Raw genomic sequence first — 15,283 nt, forward strand, 5'->3', positions numbered from 1 at the left:
AGGTGGAAATGAAGTTGAAGCAAAGTGGAAATGAAGTAGGAGGGGCGGTGGTGAAGTATACTTTGTGTTTTTATGTGTTCGGAGGGTGTTGCTGAACACAGCCCTGATATGCAAAATTGTTGGTGTTCCTTATAGCTGTTGTAAAAAAAGTCATGCACTGCTAGTAACATTGCCTTCCTTAGTCTTCTTGCAGCAATCCTGGTTAAAGTTAATGAAATTTATTTTTTTAAATAGGTTTAAATGTAATCCTGGGTGTTTAGTTCTTCTAAGGTATGTTTCTTATTTTTACTATTTTTTGAAACAATATTACTATATTAAATTCATTATCCAACTAGTTTGTTTCTACAGAGTAAATTTGAGTTGCAGAAACTGTGTGACTAGTTATCACCTGGGCTTTGTTTTGGAGGATGTCGTCCTCAAGGTGTGGTGGTTGTGGCACATACAGCGTCAGTAATGCCGTGCCCAGTACTTGGGTGCTGAGGAAAATTGGTAGGCTGTTGTGGAACATTGTGTAAACATCTCTGGTATAGTCAAGAGTTACTCAGGTTTGCCTGAGAATTCTCGAGTATTGGGCTGAGTGTGTTTTCCTGGGGCTGCTGTATCAAAGTGCTGCAAACCGCGGACTTAAAACTGCAGAAACTTGGGTCATTTCCTGGGGGTCCACTGGTGAGGGGTCCGCGCTCCCACTGCAGGGCGTGCGGGCTCAGTCCCTGGTGGAGGAACTGAGATCCTGCATGCTGGGTGGCGTGGTCAAAAACACCACCAAAAAACCGGAAACGTGTTCACTTGTTGCGGAGCCACAGGACTGAGTACTCCCTTCCTCGCCTGTCCAGCCTCTGGCGCCTGCTGGTGGCCTTGGTGTTCCTTAACTTGTAGCTGCTTCACCCCCAAGTTCTGCCTCTGTCTACACGCGGTCATCTTCCCTTGTGTGTCTCCTCTCCTTGTCTCCTGTCTTCCCTCCTTAGAAATGCATTGGATCTTAGGAAAAAAGAGAAAGTGAAGTTGCTCAGTTGTGTCCAACTCTTTGTGACCCCGTGGACCGTACGTAGCCTACTGGGCTCCCCTGTCCATGGAATTTTCCAGGCAAGAGTACTGGAGTGGGTTGCTGTTTCCTTCTCCAGGGGATCTTCCCCACCCAGGGATCGAACCCTGGTCTCCTGCGTTGCAGGCAGCCTCTTTACCATCTGAGCCACCAGGGAAGCCCATTGGATTTTGGGCCCACCCTAATCAGCACAACTCGCCTGAGATTGACTGCATCTGCCAAGACCCTGTGTCCAAGTACAGTCGCATTCACACGTCCTGTGTTAGGACTTAAGACATACCCTCTGGGGGAACTGCCTTCATCTCACAGTGGTTGGGGCCTGACTTGAATTGAGCAAAATCGATCTCCTGTGATCATTTTGAAGTTTAAATGCTGTATTTTACGAGGTACTAAAATATTTGGAATTGGTATAGAAATAAAAGTGAATCCTAGATTTCTTAAGCTAGTTTAGGGCTGTTTCTAGTAGATTTTGAGTGGTGTATATATAATTTATTTTTGACATTTACCACTAAAAAGATTGGATATTTGTTGGAGTTTGTGGAATTCAGCTTAATGAGGATTGTGGTCCTCCTGGGGTGGTTGTAAGAGGAAACACAAGTAAATCAGCAGTTTATTTTCTCTGTTTGTGTGTGTATTTTGCCTAAAAATAACTATTGTTTTTTTCCCATTAATACTAGGAAATTAAACTTACATATTTGGATCACTTTTTTCTTAAATGCTCACTCATGCCCTTGATCATTTTAGACAATAGAGAATTTTCTAAAATTCATTGAATGACATTCAGGATCATTGAAATTCTAGCTTCAGCTTCAAAGAGGGTTTTAGGTGAGACACACAGTGACCCTGACTTAATGCCTGGCCCTTGGTCAGTGCCTAACATGTATTATTGTTAGTGAGCCTTTCTAAGAGAGAGAAGGAGGTGTGAGCAGTCAGCAAGGGAAGATGACTTCTCACCTCTTATTTTTGATAGTCATACGTCTGACTGGTTAGCGTATTTGCCATTTCAGTCATTGGTTTGGCTTTGGTCATAAATGACTGAAAAATGTAGAATTCCTTTAGAATGAGAGCATTTTTAATGCAGGGTGGTAAACACAGTATTAGGCACAGGTTTACTTTTTAGATTTGAAGGTATTGTTCTTTATTATGTGATGCTTGTGAATGAATATTAAAAATCCAGACCAGGTTAACTTTTTTCTTTATTCTCTTCCCCAGTTAAATAAAAATAGCTGCATTGATCCACAAAGCCACAAAGCCACAATGTGGCAAAGTGTCCTTTCTGAGAGGTGAATATTGCTGAATGAAGATGGCTGACAGAGGCGGGAAGATTCTTCCAGGGCCAGTGTACATCGAGGTGGAGTATGATTACGAGTACGAAGCGAAGGACAGAAAGGTTGTGATAAAGCAAGGGGAGCGGTACCTCTTGGTGAAGAAGACCAATGCCGACTGGTGGCAGGTCAAGCCAGACGAGAGCTCCAAAGCGTTCTACGTGCCGGCCCAGTACGTGAAGGAGGTGGGCCGCCGAGCCCTGATGCCGCCAGTGAAGCCGGCCACGGGGCTGCCGAACCACTCTGTGAAGACAGTGCAGAGTCTCCACCTCCAGAGGTCTTCGGAGAATGTGAACAGGTTGCCTGAGCTGTCAAGCTTTGGGAAGACATCCTCGTCTTCTGTTCAAGGAACAGGTCTTGTTCGTGATGCCAATCAGAATTTTGGGCCCAGTTACATTCCAGGTCAGACCGTCAACCTCAGCCTGGACCTGACCCACAATAATGGAAAACTCAACAGTGACTCACATTCTCCCAAGGTTCCTGGCCAGAATAGGACACGCTTATTTGGTCACTTTCCCGGTCCGGAGTTCTTGGAGGTAGAGAAAGCTGGCTTCCCCCAGGAACAGTCTTGTGATTCAGCGGGAGAAGGCTCGGAACGGATCCAGCAGGATTCGGAGTCTGGCGATGAGCTGAGCAGCAGCTCCACTGAGCAGATAAGGGTAAGACCGACCGACAGGCGGTGATGGAACGCTTGTGCCACCTGCAGAACCGTTTGATTATAGGTGTTATTATCTTATTTTAAAAAATTTACTTTATCACAGTATGGTTGTGTTAATTTCTGCTATACAGCCGAGTAGCTCATGTATCCATGTATTTTTTTTTTCATATTTTTTCCATATCGTTTACTACAGGATATTGAATATAGCTTCCAGTGCTATACAGTAGTACCTTGTTTTTTACACATTCTTTTGTATAGGTGTTATTTTAATTAAAATCTTTGTAAGACTTAAGAATTGTCTTGGTTTATGTTTATTTTCAGAGTACATAGGTTTGTTTTTTTAACTTTATTTTCAGAGTACTTTATATTTTTTATTTCAGAGTATTTTTTTTAAACTTTATTTTTAATTTTTACTTTATTTTCAGAGTACATAGGTTTATCCAGAGTGAGAGAGAGAGAGAGAACATGGGAAATAACTTTTTGGCTGATGGAGGTTCACTTTAAGGTTTCCCTAAGTATTCCTGTTCCTCTGTAGGACTAGAACTGCCCCAAGTTTGGACATTTTTCTTTTACTAGAAAATTTTTGTTTTCTGACTGCACTTACTCTGGCTTGTTTTTACTAAGTCTTCAAGTAATAATGAAAGTAAGGGAAAATGTCATACAAATACTAACTCTTCCTGTTTGAAACTTGTTTATTAACTTTGAATATTCAAAAAATACATATATATATATTTAGAGAGAGCGCGAGCGAGCTTACACACGTTTATCTGTTCAAGCACTTTTGTGTCTTAAGTGTCTTGGAAAAAATTTTGTATCTGTGGTTTGATTCCCCACCCGCCCCTCCCGCCCCCGCCCTGCCCTCTTGTGTGTTTATTTTGAGATTAGTTTGTGCCAGTTTGTCAAGTAAAGTGAAGTAATTTTAAAAACATGCATGAAATTGAAACTTGAAAGTATTTAGAAAAGTTTATTACTATTAAGTGAATTTGATAAGTTTTGGGCCTAAAGCTCTGTTGTAAGATCTCATCAAATTAAGTCAGTGAATAATTGTGAGGCTGCTCTTTGGTGTGGTCTGATTGTAATGAAACTAGTATGTTCTTTTTCTTTTATAGGCTTTAATTTTTCTCCTGACTATTTGAATGGAGATAGGAAAAAGGGAAGGTTCTCTAGAAAATCTTGCGACACTTGAGGTCAAGGCAGTTACGTGGAGAGTGCTGTCAGCTTACCATCCTTCGTCTTAGTCTTTTCTTCAGTCCTTTTGTGATACTTTGATGTAGAATATACAGCGTGTTCTGGAATTTTTCTGTACGTGACTCCTTATTGTGCCAGTTGCACTTAGGAAAGGCATGTGTTATTTTTTCCATCTGGCCATCACCACTGTTTCACACTTGAACTTACGCTTTCTTTGTGTGTGGGCACACTAGAAGCCCTCTGTTCTATTCACTGTGCTCATCTTAAATTCACTGCGTAGAAGGTCGTGCCTCCCGATGTCTCATGGACTGTTTGGAAATCCTGTTAGATTTCTCTAGACAGACCCTGTCCTAACTCTTCATGGCAGTTGTTTCAAACCTTTTCTGTTTTATTCAGTTCTCTGATTCACCTGCTTTTCCCTGCTCTCTTACCAGGAGAGTCTTTCCTCCTATGTCACAGCAGAAATGTAAGCCTTGGAATGGGAACTGCTTCTGTTTGGGAATGCATGCCCAGCAGTTAATCGAGCTGACTTTAGATTTGAATCTGGGTACATATCTCTATCTCTCTGTTTTTTTTTAAACTTTACAGTATTGTATTGGTTTTGCCATACATCAACATGAATCCGCCACAGGTGTGCACGGGTTCCCCATCCTGAACCCCCTCCCACCTTCCTCCCCATACCATCCCTCTGGGTCATCCCAGTGCATCAGCCCCAAGCATCCTGTATCATGCATCGAACCTGGACTGGCGATTCATTTCACATATGATATTATACATATTTCAATGCCATTCTCCCAAATCATCCCACCCTTGCCCTCTCCCACAGAGTCCAAAAGACTTTTATACATCTGTGTCTCTTTTGCTGTCTCGCATACAGGGTTATCGTTACCATCTTTCTAAATTCCATATATATGCGTTAGTATACTGTATTGGTGTTTTTCTTTCTGGCTTATTTCACTCTGCATATCTCTTACCAGCTGAGTGATGATTGCGGCAAATTGCTTAACTTCTGTGTATCTGTTTCCTCCTCTTGATGTGGGGATCACAGGTGAGTTACTTTGTACCTCACATGCTTAGAACTGTGCCTGGCCTGTAAGTAAGTAGGTAGGTCTCTACTGCTGCTTGGTAACTTACTCCCAGATCTCCTGGCTTAACACAGTAAACATTTATTATCTCACAGTTTCTGTGGGTCAGTCATTTAGAAGCAGCGTATTCGGTGGTTTTAAAGGCTTAGGGTCTCTCAGGAGGTTGCTGTCTCATGAAGGCTTGGCCAGGCTAGGGCAGCTGCCTCTAGGATGGTCACTCACACAGGGCTGTTTGGGCCTCTCTGCAGATACTTGGATATTGCATCTCGCTTTCCCCTCAGGAGGAGCTGTGTTGTCTTCCTATGGTCTGATGTTGGAAGTTGCACGCTGTCACATCTGACCGCACACGCTGTTCTTTGTGGAGGAGACCACGCAGGGTGTGAGTGTCAGATGCTGGGCCTTGGGGGCCGGCTGTCCCGTGTGCATTCGGTGTCAGCGCTGTCCTCCCTGTGGTCGTGGCTGCTCTGACTGTTATTCCCAGCATGAAACCTGCGTGCGCATCTGTGTCAGCAGTCGTCTCTCCCGGCGCACACAGCGCAGGTGTGGCCTCTCCTGTCAGAGGGTGGCCTCTTCATATTTGTTCCCTCTTTTTCAGAACCCTCTTGTCAAACATTGTGTAGTGGTGTGCTCATGTGGCTTTAAAGTCATCATTTACCAAGTTTGTCCCTTCAGCATGTAAATTTGCTCATTTTTTTCTGTTTTAATAAAGCTTTTCAGTAATACCTTCCCCTCCGAGGATCACCGTCTCCTCTTTACTGGCAGCGTCTGGGAAGAGGTGCATGTGTTTACTTCTCTGCATCTGCTCATTCCCTGCTTCTTCCTTAATCTGTTGTTGTATGGCTTCAGCACCCCATGTAAACAGCTTCTGCTGAAAGCTGCTCATGGTCTCATTGTTGACCAGTTTACAGACACTTCTATTTTTATATATAATCAGTACCATGCTTACAGTGAACAATATGAATAAGCAAAAGGCAGTGTGAAGCACCTTTTCATCGAGGCATATCGCATAATCCGTTGTCTGCATTGTACTGATCTTGATGGCTCTGTGCTTCTGCACAGCCGTGAGCCCCTCCAGTCGGTAGCCACACGCCCACCCTCCATTTTTCTGCTAGGAGATTTCCGTTTTTCTGACATATTACCATTGATCAGTCTCCTTTAATTAAACTTTGCATTCTGAGAAGATTGTAGCTTCTTAAGCAATTGTAGGAAGTCATATGGAGGGATTGCCCGTGGCTGCTGTCCAGTACCTGCAGTGGTGACATCTTGGATAACACCACAGTTGAAGTATCGACGTGGGTGCAGTCAGATGCTGACCATTTCCATCAACAAGAGGACCCTTATCACCACACCCACTACCCTCCACCCCCAATGCTACTTAACCAGTGATCTGTCCTTCATTTTTATAACATGGTCATTTCAGGAGTAGTATATAAATGGACTTAAAGCCTATTTAACCCTTTGGGATTGACTTTCATTCGGCATAATTCTTGAGAGATTGATGCAGGTTGTTGCTGTATCAGTGTTCTTTTTGTTGATGACGAGTATTCTGTGGTATGGATGTACCGTGCTTCACCTCACCTGTTGAAGAGCATCCGAGTTTCCAGTTTCTGGCTATTGCCAACAAAGCTGCTACATGTAAACATTCCTGCACAGATTTTTCTGTGAATTTACCTTTTTATTTCTCTGCCATAAATGCCCACGAGTATAACTGCTGTATGCATGTTTGATTTTTCAAGAAACTGCCAAACTGTTTTCCAGAGTAGCCATACATTCTACATTCATACCATTAAGAGCAGTGCTTATGATCCAGGTTCTCTGCATGCTCAGCAGCATTTGGTGTTGTCACTTTTTTTCTCTCTCTTTTGGCTCCACTGGGGTTTTTTTGTGGCACATGGACTTCTCTCTAGTTGTGGGTGGGCTTAGTTGCCCTGGGGTGTGAGGGATCTTCAGTTCCCCCAAACAGGGACGAAACCTGTAACCCCTGAATTGGAAGGTGGCTCCTTAACCACTGGCCCACCCGGGAAGCCCCTGTGTCACTTTATTGTAGCCATTCTGTTAGGTATGTAGTAATCGCTTGTGACTTTAATTTGCATTTCCCTATCACTGAACCTCTTTCATGTGCTTATTTGCCATCAGAAGATCCTTTTCATTCCGTGTTTCTTCATGGTTTTTGCCTTTTTTTTTTTTTTTTAATGTGATGGTATGGCTTTGTGTGTGTTCTTTGGTATTTAGATATTTGTGTGGGACATGACCGAGCAACTGACACTTTCACTTTCACTTTGGTATTTATCGTGTTTTCAGTTTGGGAAATTTCTGTCGACATATCTTCACGCTCACTGATTCTTTTCCCATCCATGTCCAGTCTACTGATCATCACTTCACAGGCATTCTCTCTGTTTCAGTGCTTTAGTTGGTAGCATTTGTTTTTTATTCTGTCTGAGATTTTCCACTCCTCTGCTTGAATTACTCATTTCTTCTAGCAGTTTGTTTACTTCTTCTTTTACAGCTCTTAAGATATTAAAAGTAGTTATTTTGAATTCCCTGTCTGATAGCTCCAGCATCTGTGCCATGCCTGAGTTTGGCGCTACAGTGTGGATGGTGTTCTCAGTGCCTTTGGCTGTGCTTGTAGTTTTTGCTGAGAGCCAGATGTGTGTTGTTGGGCGATAGGAACGAAAGTAAATAGGCCTCTAGTGTGCAGTGTTAGGTTGCTGCTGCTGCTAAGTCGCTTCAGTCATGTCCGACTTTGTGCGACCCCATAGACGGCAGCCCGCTCTCTCATCCCTGGGAGTCTTCAGGCAAGAACACTGGAGTGGGTTGCCATTTCCTTCTCCAATGCATGAAAGTGAAAAGTGAAAGTGAAGTCGCTCAGTCGTGTCTGACCCTCAGCGACCCCATGGACTGCAGCCTTCCAGGCTCCTCCATCCATGGGATTTTCCAGGCAGGAGTACTGGAGTGGGTGCCATTGCCTTCTCCATTGTTAGGTTAACCTGGCTAAAAATTGTTGCTGTTGTTTAGTTGCTAAGTTGTGTTCGACTCTTGCGACTCCATGGGCTGTAGCCCGCCAGGCTCTTCTGTTCATGGGATTTCTCCAGGCAAGAATACTGGAGCGGGTTGCCATTTCCTTCTCCAGGGGACCTTCCCTACTCAAGGATGGAACCCACATCTCCTACATTGGGAAGCAGATTCTTCTTTACCACTGAGTCACCTGGGAAGCCTGGCTTAAAATTGGACTGTTTTTAATGTTTGATGTGGGTATCAGAGGCTTTAACTTCTTCAGGTCCCCATGTTTTTGGCCTTCTCATTAGTGAGTTCCTCATTAGTGTCTGGTTCCCCAGTAAATCTCTCTGCTGCCTTCCTGGCTGGGGGTGCTGAAATGCCTCATTACTTGCCCCACATGACCCCACTGACCTCTTGCTCAGGAAGGGCTCCTTGCCACTCGGCGGTGGTGGAAGCTCTGATTCCTCACTCAGCCTCCTCTGTGTGCATGTGCATGTGTGTGTGTGGTGGGGGTGGGGGGCTGAAGGGAGGTCTTGTGACCATCCTGCAGTGACCGCCCTGGTTACTTCCCCTGCCTTCTCTGACACCACCTTGGTGGGGCTTTGGGGTGTTGTCACCACTGGTGGTCTGTGGGTGGAATCGTTGGTTTGTTCTGTGGCATTTGGCCGGACTATAGTGGTAATATCCAAAGCTTTCGGTCTTGCTGGTCTTCCCCTTTCCTGGATCTCTTGCTCCATCTGGAGCAGGGATTTGTTGGGGCTTTTTTTGGTCAGCGCCTGTTGGTGTTTCTGGATTTGCTGACTTCCCTCTTCAAACTTGGATGGATGAAGCTACAAGTAAGCTCAGGGAGCTCATCAGCATGTGGTTCCTTGGGTCCTGAGGTCATAGGAGGTTTATCTTTTCTCTGCCTTTGAGTCGTCTTCTGTTTGTTTTATATGTTTTTATTTATACCTAAGTGAGGAATAGGACAAGGTACCTTTCTTTCTTTCCCCCAGAACTGGAAGTGATTGGAAAGTTTTTAATGGTAGTTTTAAAGTGTTTTAAGTGTTCGTTATCTTGACCTCCTGACAGTCTTGGTTAGAGGTTGGCCTCTCTGCACTCAGCAGTGGCGGGGGAGGGTTCTCTCATCATAAGCTTCCACTGTACTTTGGTGTGCTCACCACACTTCTGCTTGTTCTCTTTCTTCTCATGAGTCAGTCTATATGGAGTCTCCAAGGCCAAGCTGCCTACTGTGTCTTGTTCATTTCTGTATTTCCGGTGCCTAGGATAGTACCCGGCTACCCTGAAGAGGGAAATGGCAGCCCACTCTAGTGTAAGAATACTGTGGACAGTATGGATGCCTGGGAAATCCTATGGCCAGAGGAGCCTGGTGGGCTACAAAAGGCTTGGACACAACTCGGAGACTGAACAACAGCAATGACGCATATAGATGTGCCAGATGTGACGATGATCAGTGCTCAGCTACAGATACACGGCGGGAGACCTGGATTAATACCCCATCGAAGATGCACGTTTCTGTTGGAAGTCATTTTCTGTTTGAAAGTCATCCAAAAGTGCTGTGTGACCTGTGACACAGCATAGGGTTTATGAAGAATGTTATTAGAGAGGTGAAGTTGGAGGTAAAGAGCTGTGATGCAATATAGAGATTCCAAAATTTGAGTCAAAGAAAATTATAAAATTCAGTTCACCTCCCTGCCCCACCCCCCATTAAAATAGACACATCATACGCAGTGTCTTCATCAGAGCACCATTTTTTTTCTGTCATGCCATGTGGCATGTGAGATCTCAGTTCCCCAGCCAGGGATGGAACCCGTGCCCCCTGCAGTGGAAACGCAGAGTCCTAACCACTGGACTGCCGGGAAAGTCCCCAGAGCAATAAGTTTTTAGGTCATTTCAGAGTTTATACTAACGGTTGATCTGAAGATGAAACTGAAAAGTCAGTGTTAGTTCAGTGCTCCAAGCCTTACAACAGCTTAAAAAGAGTGCACTTTGCTCCTAATGTCCTGTTTTTCTCTCATGATCTCATTAATATTCCTTTAATATGTGTCTTACCAGCCTTGAGTGTCAGGTTTCCTGATTCCCTGTAGTTCGAAAATGAGGCCTAAAGCTGGGGAGTCGAGATGGTAGACTTTCATCTGTGAGGCTAATGGGATGCCAGAGGGAGAATGATGACTTCAGGAAGGCGGCCAGAATGCTGTCAAGCTTAGAGTCATGTTATTTTTAAAACACAATATGAATATTTATGATGACTGTAAATCTAGTAATGTTTAAATTATGTTTATAATAGCTTCTTATGTTGGCAGATATACTTATAGAAAGAATTTCTTCATTGACAGTGCCAACTCAATGTATTTCTGCCCTTTGAAGTCTAATATTAAATTAATCTGGAAAATTTTATATACGGAGCAGTTCATCAACATTTCAAGATGTTATCATTGTGTACTGGGCTCATAAAATCACCTCTCTAATTTGTTACAGATTTAAGCTTCGTGTCTAATTGAAAAATATTTAAATATTTCCTTTTAGTCTTCCTTCCCAAATTATGTGGACTGTTTAAATAGATGTTTATTGTATTAAAAAATACAAGATTTTAATTACACATGTGTATGTACAGCTGTATATTTACAAAGTAAGAATCATACTGTGTGTGCAGTTGCACTCTAGGGAATATTTAAAAGATATCTATTATACAAACAGAATGTTTATTAAACAAAGAAGAATGCTGAGAGATGTAATTTTTCAGGCTAATTGGATTTTTTGGTTGATTCAGGATTAGCTATATAAAAGGTTTCAGTGTTTGTTAGAGATTTTCCTAAATCTGTTTCCACAAAGATGGTGCTGAATCTAAAAACAGATATAAATTAGCTTTGTATAGCACCAGCTAATAATGTCCCCTTTCATCCAAATCCTCGTTTTCCATTGGTGGATCTTTCTGTTAAGTCCTTCCCCTGCCATGGTGCTGGAACCAGGACTTAGCTGTCTTAAAATTTGCTGAAATGCTGCTTTGTCACCTGCTCAGACTCACCACAAACTTCCTGTTTAATTCATTGCTTTACAGCAGTTTGGAAATTAGAAATTTTAGGAGATTTGTGGACTGATGACTTCTGCTAGAGAATGGCTTGACTATGTTTTGGTGAATTTGTCTGAAAACCTAATCTTCAGTATTTATATCATAATTATCTTTGGTCAAGTGTGAATGAAGTTCAGTGTCTTACTTAGAAAGCAGTTGGAATTGTCCCTTGAGTACTGTTGTTATTATTTTAAAATATTTTCTTGGCCGCACTTGAGGGCAAGTGGGCTGTTAGTTCCCTGGCCAGGGACTGAACCCATGCCCCTGCATTGGAAACTTGGAGTCCCAACTACTGGTTTGCCAGGAAAGTCCTCCCCCCTCTCTTGTTTTAGGTGTTGTTTATTTTAGTTTTTAAATTTAGGGCAGTGTAGTGTCTGAACTTAGAATGGATGTGGCTTTTGAGATTTGAAACCTGCTGCTGTGTAGTTGTATGTCCACGGGCAAGTTCTGAACCTCAGTTTTCTCATCTCTCAGAATGGAGCTGAGACTTGGGCTCCAGCAGTTGCAGCCCGCAGGCCCTAGTTCACAGACTCAGGAGCTGTGGCGCATGGGTTCAGGTGCTTCATGGCGTGTGGGCTCTTCCCAGACCAGGGGTTGTCCCCTGCATTGGCAGGTGGATTCTTAACCACTGGACCACCAGGAAGCTCCCCTCATTAATTTTCTTATCCTGTTAACTTATCGTAGCAAGTAGTACTATGGTTTGATTGACATTTCAGTTTCATTCCGTTTCTTTGACTGTCCCTTGCTTTGAGCATATAAAGTAATAATGGGTGGTAAGAAGTAAAGGAAAAGGATTCTAATAATCTTCAAAAATGATCACCACCTCCACACAATGGAGAGTTGTTTGTATTAAAATGGAATCATATTTCAGTAATATCTTAATTAGTGACATTCCTGAGAGTGACAGGATCAGCAGTGTTTCTTTTGGGTGGTATTGTTAATGTGACTTTTTCCTCTGTAATCAGCCTGATCACAACTGTAAATAAAGAGAGCCACGTTTAGGCAAAATTGTGAGGTTTTCCACTGCAGCATCCTTTTGGCTTTCTTTTCTTTATATTTTCCTTCTCTGAGTAGTGTTTGGGAAACACCATCTTCCGTTTCTGCTCTCTGGGATGATCATCTGTCAAACTTTTCTACTAAATAAAAACAGGAAAGAATAAAAGTTTTTTTGTTTGGTTTTATGTACTTGACTACATACACGTTCATACACAGTCCCAGGAGTCTTATTAGAATTTGATGGAAAGTGAAAACTCCTTTCTCAAGAAATGCACACACATTTACACTAAATTTTGCCCTAATTTCATGGTACCCAGAAACCCAGATTATTAAAGTGAAGATTTTGGACAATGTAATTATGGAGCGAAAATTGATGAATCTTCTTTAAGGAAGTTTAGGCATAAGTGTCTAATTACGTGGAAATTTGGGAGCGAAACTAGATCTGTTTGAAGTTACCCATGGGTCAAACCTGAAGGCAAAATTAATTGAGATCTCTTAGGATGACTGCTCTCATTCTCCTTGGCATGCCTTCTATGCTCCAGGAGAAGAGCACCTGCTTCTAACTGTTGGGGGTCTTCGCTCAGAAACTGCTGGTATTAGAAAGTAAATGCTTTATTATCTGTCGTTGGCTTCCTTCTGGAACAGAGTCTGCTTAATTTAGCATTGATCTGTTTACCAGGCCCCTTTCTCCTGTTTGGTTGCATCCTTTCTGAGCATCTAGTGAAAACCATAGGCCATCTTTCCAGTAAAACGCCTGCATGTATATCCATGCATGCCCCTGGGCTTACAGTCCACATAGAACTTCTTACATTCTCCTCCCTTTCATGTCTTTCCTGACCTTTTTTTTTTTGTTTGTTTAACCTTTTCCTTTTCTAAGACAAGTAGGTCTCTTCTTTCAGTTCAGTTGAGCTTAGTCTCTCAGTCGTGTCGAACTCTTTGCAACCCCAAGGACTGCGGCATGCCAGGCTTCCCTGGTCTCTTGTTTACCTTTCTTCTAACCGTTACTTGTCCTTCTGCTTCATGATTCCTAGATGCATTTTATGTTTTTTCTGGTTTAGTTCTTGTCTGCTAGTCAGAGCTTAGGGGTAGAAACCCAACTGTGTCCTGTTTAAGCAAAACTGAGTTTATTGACTCACATAATGAAATTGCAGGAAGGATTTATTTGTATAGGTGTTAAGAATGATTGGAACTAGGGCCTTTTCACCGTCAGGATTCTTTCTTCTTTTTAATTTTCGGCTGTGCTGGGTCTTTGTTACTATGTACAGGCTTTCTCTAATTGTGGTGAGTAGGGATCTTCATTGCAGTGCACGGGCTTCTCATTGTGGTGGCTTCTCGTCGCGGAGCGTGGACTCCAGGCAAACGGACTCAGTAGTTTTGGCGCATGGGCTCAGTTGCTCCATGTCACGTGGGGTCTGCCTGGACTAGGGATCGAACCTGTGTCCGGGAAGGCCTGTGAGGATTCCCTTTATCCTTTCTTGCTCTCATCTCTGATTCCCTCTCCACGATGCCGTCATTCTTCCACACAGACGTCTTCCACATGGCTGTAGACAAGTTGCTGCTGGGCACGAGGGTCACATCCTTAGTTTTTCTATCAGAGCATCTGTTTCTCCTCCCGTAATTCCAGTTCAGAAAATCTTGGAGAAGGAATTGACTTGGCTTGGGATATGCTTATGCTTATGACCTGGGCATGGTTGGACCCTACCCAAACTGCATAGATGAAATCTGAGGAAAAGCACTTCCCCTAAAGTGGCAGACGTGCTGTTCCCAGAATAAGGGAGAGTGCCAGGCAAGCAGATAATAGTGGGTGACCACATCCTCTTCTGAGGTTGAGTCTTGGGTCTTCCTCCTTCATGCTCATTCTGTGCCAGCTCAGTCACCAAGTGCTGTGAAGGCCAGGGGAAGAGCTGGCCATGACGCCATTACCAGGCTGATTCTAGTCTGGCACAGGACAAGCAACGTAATATTCCCTGCGTATGTGTCCTACTCTTCAGATTGTCATCTTTAAAGCCAGAGATTGTATCCTGCCTATTTCTGCCAGCAAACTTCTGACAAGATACAATACAGTAAATAATCTGTGTGGTGAAGGCAATATTGAGGTTTTTTTTTTAATTGAAAGAACTTTAAAAAATGTTTTGGCCATGCTGCGTGGCATGTGAGATCTTAATTCCCTGACCAGAAATCCAACCCACGCTTGCTGCAGTAGAAGCACAGAATCTTAACCACTGGATTGCCAGGAAAGTCCCAAGGCAATACTGATTTTTTTTTTTTAATAGCAATTTAGGGGAATTCCCTGGTGGTCCAGTGGTTAAGAGTCTGTGCTTTCACTCCCAAGGGCATAGACTCAATCCCTGGTCTGGAAACTAAGACCGTCAAACTGTGCCATGCAGCCAAAAAAAAAGGTGGGGGGAGCAACTTAAAATGCTTAATATGATATGTCTGTAATTGGCAATAGATGCACTTGTGATGGTTAAATTTTGTGTCAGTTTGGCTGGACCATGCTGCCGAGATATTTGGTCAAACATTATTCTGGATGTTTCTGTGAAGGTATCTTTTGGGATGAGATTAACGTGTAAATTGGGAGACTCTGAGTAAAGCAGATTGTCCTGCATTTTGTGGGTGGGCCTCCTCCAATCAGTTGAAGGTTTTAATAGCAGAGAACAGAACCTCCCCTTGGTAGGAATGAATTCTACCGGCAGACTGCCTTTGAACTCAGCTGCTGCTCTTGCCTTGGTCTCCCAGCCTGCCTTACAGGTTTTGGACTTGCTGAACCTTCGAAACTTCATGAGCCAGTTCCTGAAAGTGAATCTCTGTGTCTACCTACCTACCTATATCCATCCATCCATCCATCCATCCACTATCTGTCTGTCTGTCTTACATCTTGTAATTATTTTTGTGGAGAACTCTAATACACAGGCTGTAGCC

At 43.2% G+C, this 15,283-nt stretch overlaps 1 protein-coding gene across 7 annotated transcripts in view; it reads left to right on the top strand.

The window, feature by feature from the left end:
- The window catches only part of ARHGAP12 (Rho GTPase activating protein 12), a 117,450-nt gene that overhangs the window by 16,220 nt on the left and 85,947 nt on the right, over window positions 1–15,283 (top strand). For all 7 annotated transcript variants that reach the window (XM_018057173.1, XM_018057172.1, XM_018057175.1 and 4 more), the window contains exon 2: window positions 2,255–3,026. In XM_018057173.1, the coding sequence (XP_017912662.1) occupies window positions 2,340–3,026 (687 nt within the window). In that variant the 5' untranslated portion in view covers window positions 2,255–2,339. The remainder of the gene's footprint in view (window positions 1–2,254; window positions 3,027–15,283) is intronic.

Source organism: Capra hircus, chromosome 13 (genome assembly GCF_001704415.2).
Source record: "Capra hircus breed San Clemente chromosome 13, ASM170441v1, whole genome shotgun sequence".
Taxonomy (NCBI): Eukaryota; Metazoa; Chordata; class Mammalia; order Artiodactyla; family Bovidae; genus Capra; species Capra hircus.